This window comes from Syzygium oleosum, unplaced genomic scaffold (genome assembly GCF_021117445.2).
Source record: "Syzygium oleosum isolate NSW1041296 unplaced genomic scaffold, Sole_v2.1 Sole_v2.44, whole genome shotgun sequence".
Classification (NCBI taxonomy): Eukaryota; Viridiplantae; Streptophyta; class Magnoliopsida; order Myrtales; family Myrtaceae; genus Syzygium; species Syzygium oleosum.
This window is the reverse complement of record NW_026607528.1, coordinates 1,493,205-1,506,104: the sequence shown is the minus strand read 5'-3', so window position 1 is coordinate 1,506,104 and position 12,900 is coordinate 1,493,205. Positions and strand designations below refer to the sequence as shown.

General features: G+C 42.2%; 2 protein-coding genes across 2 annotated transcripts; one reads left to right on the top strand and one right to left on the bottom strand.

Moving 5' to 3' along the window:
• Positions 1 to 440: 440 nt before the first annotated feature.
• Positions 441 to 6,803, top strand: LOC115684200 (putative clathrin assembly protein At5g35200). Its single transcript, XM_030608917.2, has 16 exons — positions 441 to 529; positions 1,112 to 1,233; positions 1,328 to 1,397; positions 1,538 to 1,635; positions 2,025 to 2,166; positions 2,256 to 2,356; positions 3,365 to 3,448; positions 3,611 to 3,661; positions 3,768 to 3,833; positions 3,918 to 3,983; positions 4,080 to 4,160; positions 4,384 to 4,461; positions 5,110 to 5,280; positions 5,388 to 5,469; positions 5,799 to 5,911; positions 6,090 to 6,803. The coding sequence occupies exons 2-16, from the start codon at positions 1,135 to 1,137 to the stop codon at positions 6,456 to 6,458; spliced, it is 1,671 nt and encodes a 556-aa protein (XP_030464777.1). The 5' UTR covers positions 441 to 529; positions 1,112 to 1,134; the 3' UTR covers positions 6,459 to 6,803.
• A 1,564-nt stretch (positions 6,804 to 8,367) lies between these two features.
• Positions 8,368 to 11,623, bottom strand: LOC115684265 (vesicle-associated membrane protein 713-like). The gene is made up of 4 exons (XM_030609006.2): positions 11,210 to 11,623; positions 9,846 to 10,036; positions 8,921 to 9,084; positions 8,368 to 8,733 (listed from the first exon to the last, which is right to left on the bottom strand). Exons 1-4 carry the CDS (start codon positions 11,433 to 11,435, stop codon positions 8,625 to 8,627), a joined length of 690 nt encoding a protein of 229 aa, XP_030464866.1. The 5' UTR covers positions 11,436 to 11,623; the 3' UTR covers positions 8,368 to 8,624.
• Positions 11,624 to 12,900: the final 1,277 nt, after the last annotated feature.

The window sequence follows — 12,900 nt, the reverse complement described above, 5'->3', positions numbered from 1 at the left end:
CAGACAAAAGCGGAAGCCGAAAGGGGGCGACGACCGACGACGACGACGGGGGGATGGCAGGGGGAGCGCGACTTTTGGCTCGGTGCGGTGCCGGTAAAGCGGTGCAGGAAAGGCAGTACGAGACGCCCGTATTCTGACAAGCGGAAGAGACCAGAATTTCTATCAGATCCATAAATCGAAAAAAACGAAAAAGAAATAATAATATTCATTCAGAAAAGGATCCACCGTATTATTCTTTTCCATATAAAAAGAGAAACCTGCCCCAAGAAATCAACATCTACATCGCATTTTTACTTTATTATTATAATAAAATTAAAATAATTGGGGGGAGGGGAGGGCAGCGACGCCGACGATTCAACCACATTGAACTCGTTGGGGGCTTTTGTGTGTGGGTGGTGGGTGGTGGTGGACTTTTTACCCGGTCGCTCGCACCCCCTCCTCCTCCTCCCCCTCCTCCACAACCACACCTTCCTCCCTCGCCCTCATCTCGCTCGCGCTCGCGCTCTCCCTCTGGCTCCGATCGATTCAGGTGAGCATCGATTCCTTCCCTTCCCTTCTCCGTTCGAGCTTTCCTCTCGCCTTTTCTCCGGCGCTCGCTTCCGCTCGATTCTCGATTCGGCCGATCGCCGGAACCGCTGCGCGAGCTCGCGCCCGCCCGCGCCCCTCCCCTCGGGTTTCGGGATCTCCGGCTGCTCGATCGAGCCGGCCGGCCGTTCGGTTCTGCATTTTGCGCGCTTTCTCCGCGGCTTCCGTCGAGCGTTTCTGTCGTTAGGGAGATGGCTCCTTGTGCGTCCGGTTCGCCTCCGGCCTTTTTCGGCCGGGGGTTTTCGTGTGGCGGATGGCGGTTTTTGGAGCCGCCTCTCAGTGTTCGCGATGGCGAGCTTGTCGCCGGTGCTCGGTCACTCGGTGAACGTTGCAGAAGTGCGGCGTTTGTCTGATCTCCAGGAAGGAAAGTTCGAGTTTGTAGTTAAAAAGTCTCTGATTTGGAGCTGAACTTTCAGTTACAGTGAAAGGTTGCCGTGGAGTTAAATCTGAGTTGTTTCATGGACCGCTGCTCATCGTGAATCGGCTTGGCTTTCTTTTTTTTTTTTTTTTTCGGGTTTTGCGGTAGGTTTCTCGGCGATTTGAGAGGATATGTCGGGCGGGGGTACTCAGAAGAGCTTGAGGAAAGCGCTCGGAGCCATCAAGGACACCACTACTGTTTCATTAGCCAAAGTCAACAGTGAATACAAGGTTAGAAGAGTCTCCGGTTGTTTTTTTCCCGTAAGGGCTCGATTTTGTTTAAGTTGCTCGGCTGATGTAGCTTTGTTGCTATTGAGCTTCGTAGGAGTTGGACATCGCTATCGTTAAGGCCACGAATCACGTCGAGCGCCCTGCGAAGGAGAAGCATATCAGAGGTGTGCGCTCGCGCTTGTTCTTTCTTTTTTCTGACTGCTTTCCGTGAGGACTCGGAAAACGACGATTCTGTATGTTGAATATGATCTGTCTCGGGTAAACACAAATTGATTTGATGTAGAATTACCATTATTGTTTGCAGCTATATTCGCCGCTGTCTCGGCTACTAGGCCTCGGGCGGATGTGGCTTATTGCATTCACGCTCTCGCCAGACGGCTATCGAAGACTCATAATTGGGCGGTATGTCCATCTCATTAAGTATATTCCGAAAAATGAGTAAGCAGTAGACGGCAAGAATGTAGAATTTGTGCCGATTTATTGTGACTAGAGGAAGTGAGAGGATGTTTTAGTTGGAATTCATCAATCTAAATAAACGTCTTGCTGAATGGCCAAACTTGAGCTGATTTGAATTGCAATGTACGAATGACGGAGGTGGCTCATACTTCTTTCTTTCCTTGTGTGATCCTCTTTTTATGTATGTTCCTTTTGGTGAGTGTCCCGTCTATTTTGTATGTTCGCATTTATACTTGTAGGTTCATTGATAATTCTGGCGCTTAAGATGTTTCTTTCTATTTCGTCTTTTCCATTTCAATGACTTGCTTTAAGACAGTTTATCAACTGGTGTTTAGGTCGCACTTAAAACGTTGATTATTATACATCGAGCTCTGAGGGAAGTTGATCCAACGTTTCATGAGGAACTTATTAATTATGGCCGGAGTAGAAGCCATATGCTGAACATGGCTCATTTCAAAGATGATTCTAGTCCCAACGGTATATAATTTTACCTTTACTGTATGGTACATGATTACATGGAATTCTCACCGACAAGTTTATAATATTTCACGTGATATGCTGCACAGCATGGGATTATTCTGCATGGGTTCGGACATATGCCTTATTTTTGGAGGAAAGACTGGAATGCTTTCGAGTTCTGAAATATGACGTCGAAGCAGATCGCCCTGTAAGATATCTGCCCTTCTGAGTGGACCACCTCTCTCTACTTTAGCTTATTTTAGAGTATTTCTACTTGATGTTAATGTTTTATTTAGCTCGATGCATATTTTAGCTCATTCAGTCACTGGAGAGGCTTTTTACTTTGCTGCAATGAGACATTGGAAATAGGAGGAGAAAATATCTTTGAAAGGAGAAGCTTTCGCTCAAAATGGCTTTAAAGTGCGGGCACGATAGTATTGGAAAAGAATACTGCATCTACTTAATCATTGCCCTTGATTCTGTTATTTGTTTACTTAACTTTGGTTAGCAGAACATTTTGTTTGGATAATGTTGCGGGAGACTCTTTATGGCTTGAGAAGTTGTTTTTTCTGCTATCCCTTTTATATGATCTGTGGGGACAGTCCCATGTACTTTAATGTGGTGGCTATTGTGCCCTCTGACCTTTTCAAAAAGCACTAGTTATTTAAGATTTCGTTCTTTTAGCGGTGTTCCGATCAATTTCTAACAGAATTGTTTATCTTGTATCAAAATTAACAGTCCTTTTAAGTTTGTCTGAATAAATCAAGTTGCCGATATGGTAGTAATGAAAATTCTGTTGCTAAACAAGCCCATTAATTATTAACTATAGTTTAATTCATTTTCGACGTGAGAACACCGTATTAAATATTTATTGGCAATTTAGTTTAAATGTAACTAGTGATTTAATTTGCCTCCACTGGGAAAATGTTGTAGATCAATCCCTGGATTTTGTGCTTCTATCCTATTATTAGAGTCTGCCATATTTTTTTTTTTTTCTTATGGGTTTCTTAGGCAGAACAGTCTGCTAAGGAAAGGTGCCATGGAAGAAAAACAATTTGCTTTAGTCACATCATGTCCCAAGAGCAGATTAATTGGCCTTGAAATCTTTTGAAGCACGATGCATTTTTTACTCTCTTTTTCTGAGTGTTTATGTTCTATCACTTTAAATGCCATGAACCACAAAGAACTGACAATGTGGGGATGACATTTTGCACAGAGAACCAAAGAGCTAGACACTGCAGAATTACTTGACCACTTGCCAGCTCTGCAAGAGCTTCTGTTTCGTGTGCTTGGTTGCCAGGTATATCTTGAATCTGCTAGGTGTAATTGTCTTTTACCCCTGTAGTATTGTCTAGGTTTTTATGGAGATAATGTGTTTTATATTTTGCCTATTAAAATGACATAGCTATTTATCTATGTAGTTTTCTCTGCCTAATGGAAATAATGAATGTGTATTATACAGCCCCAAGGTGCAGCAGTTCATAATTTTGTCATTCAATTGGCACTTTCAATGGTAGGTAGATATCATAAGCTTTGTTTTTTTTTTTTTCCTTTTTTCAGTTCGATTATGTGGATGGCCTTCCTTTCTCTTATGCCTAATAGTTACTTAATTTGTATAGGTTGCTTCTGAAAGTATGAAAATATATCAAGCCATAAGTGATGGTACAGTCAATTTGGTTGACAAGGTAGGTGGTAATCATGACATTTAGGTCGGAGGATTTAATGGTAACTGTAAGTTATGCGCAATATGACTGATGAAATCGTGGCAGTTTTTTGAAATGCAACGTCATGATGCAATGAGGGCTCTTGACATTTATAGGAGAGCTGGCCATCAGGTAATGCTAACTATTTCAGCTGCTTTAACTGTTATTCAGATGGAAAGGGTTGAATCCCATTGGAATTTCATTCTTACAAATCTATCACTTTTGTAGGCCGAGAGACTTTCAGAATTCTATGAAATATGTAAAAATGTGGATATTGGGCGTGGAGAGAGGTTTATCAAGATTGAACAGGTCTCTCTCTCTCTCTCTCTCTCTCTCACTCTCTCTCTCTCTCTCTCTCTCTCTCTCTCTCTCTCTCTCTCTCCCTACACACGCACGCATGCAAGCAAGCCCGTAGAGTACTGTGTGATGCACACAATCCTTGATTGTATTATTTGCATTTGAAGTTTTATTCCTTATAGTTTTGTCTAACTCTCTGAAGTAATAATTGTCAACTTTGTTGCTATTTCTGAAGCCACCTGCATCGTTTTTACAAACCATGGAAGAGTATGTTAGAGACGCTCCACTCTCCTCTACAGGACGGAAAGATCAGGTATGAAATTGGTTACTGTAAAATCTGCCTGGTAAGATGCTTTCCACAAACTTTTATGCATGTAGAGACCCATATTATCGATGAGTTCTTCGAAAGTTGGGTTGAAAAAATCCAATTACTAGTTCATCAGAAACATGTTGGTTTTGAGGATTTAGTTTGATTTGTTGATCTCAGGAGTTTCTTCCAACTTTAGATGATTTAAAGAACTGACTTGCTCAGTGTATTTTGCCATTCATAGAAACAAGAGCAGATTGGCTAGTTCAGTCAATTGTATCTGAAATAGTGTTGAACTGTTAATGGTTCAACAACGGACTAAAATGAAGTTGTGTCCATTGAACTGGTCAAACCGGGTGGTTCCATAGAGTCACGAACCACTTCAACCTTGCTTTCAGTGGGAGCAAAATGCTATCAGAGAGTTGGATTCTTTACACTCATAAGTGTAGCATGCATTAAAGGAGCCACTACGCATACTCCTATATGTAAACGTATATAATAAATGGATTCACCTGGTGCTGTTACTCTTTTAAACTGCAGCATGGTTACTTACATTGGTTTGCACCCACTTCAATTCTGAAAGCATAATTTTGTTATGTTCGCTCTCCTTTAGAATGAAGAGTATTACTGACATAAATTTGGTTACCATTACAGGCAGTTGATGGTAAAATTGCTTCTCCCCAGGAAGTCTTAGCTATTGAATACAAGAAGCCCCCAGAAGTACAGGAGGCACAACCACCGTCCCCACCAAAGGCTGAGCCAGAACCAGAACCAGAACCAGAACCTGTAAAAGTAGAAGCCCCTGTTGCTGAACCAGATCTATTGGTGAGATATGATATTTCAACCGTGGCATTTAGATTGTTTTTTGGTTGGACCATGTTTGGCTTTGCGGTTGCTCATATAAATATGTCCTTTTACTATTATTTTTATAGGGTTTGAATGAACCCAATCCACTTGCATCAGAATTAGATGAGAAGAATGCATTGGCTTTAGCTATTGTTCCTGTTGGTGTTGGTATGCTCACTGAACCATTTCTCTTTTATTCAGCTTTTCCTTTTTCCTCCAGGCTAACAATTGCTTGATTCATTCTTGAAATCCAATAAATGAAATGACTTTTACTATTGTTTGTCAGAGTGATGTGTTCTGAAGCATTGCTATCATCTATAAGTTAGATTGACAGTGGCATCTTTCTAAAATGAGCCTTAAGTCCATCATTTTTCGAGTCTTTGGCCCATTAATGAAGCATGTATCGCATGATCATCATCTTTCTTACCTGTAAATGAAGATAACATATATCCGAAGAGAGTAACGCTTCTATTTTCTTCTCGTTGTTTCTGATGCAGCTGATCAACCAAATTCTACTGGTTTCAATCATGCTAACGGAGCTACTGGTTGGGAATTGGCACTAGTCACTGCTCCTAGCTCCAATGAGAATGCCTCAGCTGCTAGCAAGTTGGTAAGCTCTTACTCTGCCATCTCTTTGAGAAGTTGTTAAAGATGGTTTGCTAAACTCTGAGTGGATGCCACTGGTTGTCTCACATTTTTCAAGTGTTGCCGGATTCTTGCAACATCACATTTAATTGCTTTTTCTGTGTTTACTGATATTTCTATCACCGGTTGGGTTTGTAACAAAGGGGGGAGGACTCGACAAGCTTACTCTCGACAGCTTATATGATGACGCAATGAGAAGAAACAGCCAAAGCTCTAGCTATAATCCCTGGGAGCCAGCCCCTATGGCCGGTCCGATGATGCAACAACCAGCACACGACCCGTTCTATGCCTCCAGTGCAGTATCCGCACCTCTTCAAGTCCAAATGGCAGCAATGCAGCAACAGCAGGCCTTCATGTTGCAGCAGCAGCAGCAGCAGCAGCAGATGATGATGATGGGCCCACAGATGCAACAGCCGGCAAATCCTTTCGGAAATCCATATGCAGCCAATGTCCACCCATATGGCTCCAGCGTGCCGGTCCAAGCCTACAATCCTTACTCTGGCCTAATTTAAGACCCTTTACAAAAAGAACGAGTCTATCCCGGAGAAAATGGGATGGAATGATAACGGGTATGATCGGTTCGTGCCGATTAAAACCTCAAAAGAAGATAATTAGTTTTTTGTAACATATGTGGTGCCTGTGCAGCAATTAGCTAGAGTGACAATTCTTTGTTGAGTATTAGCGAGAGAGAGCCTTTAGTCTATTGATTATTTATGCTGGTGATGCTGACGATTGGAAATAATGTCTTTGAGACCACAATTCTTCACAGCCTGCTCGAGCAGGGTTACTTTTACCGTCACACATATTTCTCATGTTTATAGATTTTCCTGTGAATGAAAAAGGAGTCACTTTGTAAAGTTGTGATTTTTGAATCTTCGGTCGAATGCAATTTTAAACTTTCTTTCCTAACCCAATTAACAGGGCATTGCAGCTTATCGCATACCTCGAGGTGGTGATTGCTGATCCACATCGCTGTGATTTTCTCTCCTTTTACTTCAAGAGTCGAGAGGTACACGAGTTAAGAGCTCCGTGTCAAGTGGATAGAACCTGGCTTCAATTGTCGTCTGCAAGATTCTGATCATCTTGTCATTCTCAACTTCTCTGTTTTTCTTCATCGACTGGATTGGTAGATTAGGTTTCTCGATTATCAGCGCCGTCATTGGGTTTTTGGCTAGTTTAGTTGAAGAGCGCTCTTTATACATGTAATCCGTTTGCCTTTTCGTAATGCCCCATGGTTAAATGTCTGAAAAGGGGGGAGTGTTGACTGTGTTGCCTCTGTCGCATCTTCTTTGTGTCTCCCCTTCATATTTTCAGGATAACAAACCTGACAAGTTCGCTTGTCCGAGAAGTCATGACAATCACCATGGGGTTGGATGTCTAAAGAGTGCTCATGGTTCTGCAAGAGGAAAGCGTTGGCTACGGTGAGAATTAATCAGTAAATTTGCTTGGAAAAGCTATGCACATGACAAGAAATTAACCTGAGTAATAGCCTTATTAAGAAATATATTTCACCAGGTTGTTCTTGTTTTCGGTTCATGCTTTGGGATCATCCCGAGCAACGCAGCTTTGATTAGTTCAGACTCCAAATTCTGAATGAAGTCTGATTAGAACGAACTGTTCCACTCTTATTTGGAAGCAAAGCCACAATTTCCCCCTTCTCTCTCTCTCTCTCTCTGACCAAGGGTAAAACTGACCAATACATCTTCCAACAAGCTGAAGAGTACATTTTGTTAATGTTTTCATTGACGGGTGATTGACTAGTCCTTGAGTGAAGTGGCTGTTGGTATGTAGTCACCGGCATCATTCTTGGTGGTGGCGGGGAGAGTGATGATGGATGATGCAGCGGCAAGAAGGGAGATGTGGCGCCGGGGGCAAAGGGAGATGATGTGATGCCAATTCAGTTTCACTGCTGTTTGAGCAGCAAGAGCAAGCTCCCGATTTCTGACTCTGTATTTTGCACGCCAATATAAACGTGCATGGTGTGGCAGCTACACAGAGTCGATGTTTATAGTCTGTTCTGGTGGCACTAGGGCCGCTGATGCTTAAGTCAACCAAGTCGTGATTTGCAGGCTGATAGCGTGACCTGTTCGTGCCATCCTTGTAACTCAGCACTGGTTCTAACCCCATGTGCTTTAAAGTTTGAGATTATGAGAGTTGGTATGATAAGGTGTCATCAAATGACCAGTCAATACAATACTTCTCTTTAGGGGCAAAAAAGAACTGTGTTTTTCCCGAGCTTGATTGCTTCAGAAATGAAGAACCTGTTCTCATACCAGATAACAGGAAGTTTTCGTAAAGGAAACAGAAGCTATCAAGTATGATAGGTCGTGTTCATATGAGAGAAACTTGCTATGATCTATTACTTTCATATGCGCAGGCTACAGAAGTATTATGGTTGCAGGCGCATACATTATACAGATGAAGAAAAGAAAAGAAATGATCAAACATCAAGAAGTCTCTCGTTTGAGAAGAAACAATTTACAGGGACTATATGTAATTCAGATATCTTGTTGGCCTCAGATGATCTCGATACATTTACAGGTAGATGAATGACGTTCTCTATAAGAAACTAGAGAAAACTCCACTAGGAATATCACTTATATTTTCCCGAATTTGAAAAAAAAAATTGGAGGGACCTCATACTTCCGACATAATTTTGTCATTATGCATTGCAAAAGTCAGTCAACACCAAAAGCCAAGCTCAGGCAGGAAGGCATGAACAGACCACCGCAAAGGAATGCCAGCACCACGTAGAGGATAATGGCGAAGACGAGTAGCAAGGCGCCACTGTTGCAGGTAAGCAAATAAAACAGTTGGTCTTAAACTACGATCCCAATAAAGCTACATTAATCAAGTTTGAGATCCTCAAACCATAATATTGAATGCAAGCATGATACGTCTTTGACAGGTGCCTTGAACCTGACTAGAATGGACATTCAAAGGAGAGGAGAAATTGATCAACATGAATACTTACGTGAGCTTGACGTTTCCCCACCATACAGTGTTCTTGAAACGACGGGACTGCTTTCTGAAACGGAGTGTGTTTCCTTGCAATGTCGAAGTTTTCTCGACAAGCAGAGCCAAGCGGTCACCCCTGTCCAGAACTTTCTCAATGTTGTTTATCATGACGGTTCGCACCTATTATCATAATGTGACAAGAGTCTCAATGAAACTGAAGAATTCTGAAGATCGACAAATTTGTCTATGCCTAATCAGTGATGATAAGTACTATTTCTCAGATGATCTCCAAGTGATTAAAGGAGCTAGCTCATTAAGTATGAATAAAAGAAGAAAAGACAACACGAGAAATCTTGGCTTGTCATTGAACAGTATATTGTTCGTAATAAACCTTCAAGATACATAATTGAAAGAATTCAGGAGGAGTAGAAAAAGCACATGACTCTTTATGAAGCTAAATGTCTACATGGTTTCAGGAAATAAACTTCAACACAACATATTAGTTGTCTAACATCATGTACTGCACATATAGTTGGGGATGCAGAGTAACTAAAGGATAACAGGCAAACAATGCTCCATCTTATATGATTATGACTCGAATAATAATTGCAGTTCCCAAGTACCTAGATTCACCATAAAAATTATTCAAAACAAGCAGCATTTTCCTCGCATTATAAGAATTTCAAATGGTGAGCAACGGAAGTTAACAAGCTCTGCCCTTCGTGGGCAAAAGAGGAAAAAAAGAGCAAAAACAAAAAGAAAAAGAAAAAGAAAAAAAGATTCTTCCTTACACGATTTCCAGTCATCTACCCAATGAGGGCAATGAGAAGTAGATAGAAAGAAGGAACTCTTTTCATTGAAAACAATCTCTGCTTTCAGAAAACCCACAATGATACAGAGAAAACAGAGGAAGGAAAGAATTTGCCATATGCATATCTTACCTGACTCATTTCACCTTTCAAACGATTTAATCTATCTGCATTTGGATCATTCGAGTACCGTTCCATCTCCTGGCTCAGAATCCTAGAGAATTCATCGTTCATGGCATAAGGAGGAGCTGAGAGGATGGCACGACTATAAGTCTTCACAAATCTCTGGTGAATATCTTCCAGAAACGCAAAAGGGATTCTTCCTGCATATCACGAGCAGCCGAGACATTCACAAACATCATCATTCGAGGCCTCAAGTTGTTTGCGAATTGAGTTACAGAATGTGCAGACAGTTGCTAAAAACTGAATTTATACACAGTTTCCCCTCAAAGAAACGCTATCAAGTATTGGATACAAAAAGCTCTTGCTAGATACTGATATATAAGAAGAAGCAAGTGGCAAAGCGAGGATAAAAAGACAGAACAATCTGTTGTATCTTGATGTCAATGCAAACTCATGCACAATTGACACAAGCTTAAAGGCGTCCAATTTGATCATGCATATATTCATTATACGGGTGACATCCTTCTTCTACATTAACTCTGCAATTAAGGACCAGGAATCCAGAAGAGCCACTTTGTATAAGAGAAGAGAACATTCACCATGCACACGAAGCACCTCATACTATGCTGACTAAGTTTATCCGGATCTCAACTAGTTTGACGGAAGCATGAAAAAACCATCCTCAGATCCACTAATTGGGGCACACCCTCAATGCCTTTACAGAATGATATTATAATCACGCCTACGTGTCTCACCTCTCGTCTACCACTCGTTTGGTAACTTGCAAGGACCACAGAACCAACCACCGAATGACAGATAACATGGAAAGCTTTGACAGCCAAAATAATGGCAAAAGAGAGCACAAACTGCTCATGGCCATGTTTTGAATAACCAACCCACAAAAAAAAGTCAAGCATCCGCAATCCCCAAACTCAAAACACCAGCTTCCCCAAACAAAGAATTGATCAGAGCAATTTCACGGAGTCTTTAGATCCATACGAAACAAACCAGGCAAGCTCGCCTTCGTGCATCTATTTTGATTTTGGCATAACTAAAGCGCACACATTCGATTGTCACAAAGTGATACAAGATCCATAAAACGAAAAGTCCTACATAATTCTCAATAAGGAATGCACTGAAAAGGAAAAAAATCAATCGACGACTCCTCTCCAGCACGCCCCCGTTATGAACAAGAACAACACCGATGCGCGCTAAAAATGTCGCCTTTCTAGCTCCCCCCCTCGATGCACGATCACCCTCGACCGAAAAAATCTCAAAATCGCCGCGACCCACAATCGCACATGGCCGCGCGCGCCCATTGCCATCGAAAAAAGACCTGCTTTCCCCAGCGGAAAGATAACAAAGGAGCATACTTTCGGAGGCGTCGTCGGCCATACAGAGGACGACGAGCCCATCGGTCCTCTTGACGTGGAACACGTATCGGTCCTGGGAGTAGGAGGCGTTGCTGTCGGCGTTCCCCTGGGGCAGCTGCTTCTCCAGGATCTGCCGCGCCACCACGCCCGCGTTCGACGCGGCGGCGGCGCTGAACTCCGCCAGGACGACGTGGCCCCGGGCCACCATCGCGTACAGTATCCCCATCTCCCCCCTCCCCTCCTTCCCTCGGCTCCGACCCTTTATTCCTTAGCCAATCTTTTCTCGGGAGAAAACAAAGGAGAAGACAGGGAAAGATCCGAGAACGCAACCTCCGAGGCGGCGGTCGCGCTCCCAGATTCGGAGGAAGAAGGAAGAAGGAGGAGGAGGAGGAGAACAACCTGCGCGGTTCTGACAAAAAGCTCAGGTTTTTACAATTTTTTTTTGTTTTTCTAGATTTGATTTTTGAAACGAGAAAGGTGGGTGAGTCCACGTGGGGCCACCGTGAATTTCCGATTTTCTTGTCTTTTTTTTTTATTGTCATTATTGGTTTTTTTAGGAAAAAATTCATCCTTTGACAGGGTGGATTTGCGAGGGAAGAGATGAATGTTTGCTTCCCTCCCTTTTTATAACTGAAACTGCAAAAACGAATCGTGACCTTTGGAGGGAACGAGGCACGAAATAAAAAGAAGGAAAAAATGAAAATTTAATCCGGCCGGGTCATCGTAAATCTTCCTAATGAAGCCGCCGCGCCAAAGCTGTGCACGGGATCGCGGTTCATTCGACGAGTATCTCGAACTCCGAATTTTGCCTAAACGTATTTCTTAAATATATCCAGTTGCCTTATATACTTTTAATCTTAACCACGTGTATATCCATCCCGAGTAATCACTGCTCGTCGATAGGCGACGATTCATCGAGAGAGCGTGTTAAACGACATCATTTTATTGCAAATGGTCGATGTTCATAGTCTTCTGTCGATATTGAGTGATTTTTCATAATCTCGAAAACTCAAGGGTGGAAGCGAGTGTGATTAGCATGGTTTAATCAATGACGAGATCGAGGGCAGGTGCTTGAATTTTTTCAAGCTGAAGTAGATATGGGAATTGAAATTCTGTCTCTTTTTCAAAACACGATTCGGGTCGGAACACGAATACATGATTATATAATTATAAGTTCAATCAAGCCAGTTCGATTATCATTCGACCACAAAAACAAAATGAAAAAAAAAGTTCAATTTCCACTCTCGCTCTTTAGCGGGCTTGAGATACGGGGCGAGCGACGTCGTTTCGGAGTATCCGGATTTGGCGCGAACATATCGAAAGGAGGAGGGGACAGACTGGCGGGTAACAAAGTGGACGGCTTGTCGTTTTGTTAGTGCTCGTGTCATCTGGAAAGGCTGGATCCTTTCTGTTTTTTTTCTTTTTTTAAATAAATAAACTCATTGATAAAATGGGCTAATTAATTTAATTAAAAAAATGATCGATTCCCTTTGCCTCCAAGTCAATGTGCTCCTGCATATGAAGGCCGACGTCATTATTCACGAGGATGACGTGGCCCGCGTCGGGGAGATTACATGTAATTGGAGAAGTATACCAATATGTAGGTCACCTATTTGAATTTGAATCACTATGTGGGTGCAAAATAGAAATTCTTGGGACGATGCCGGGATTCGCCTTTGAAAGAACTCTTA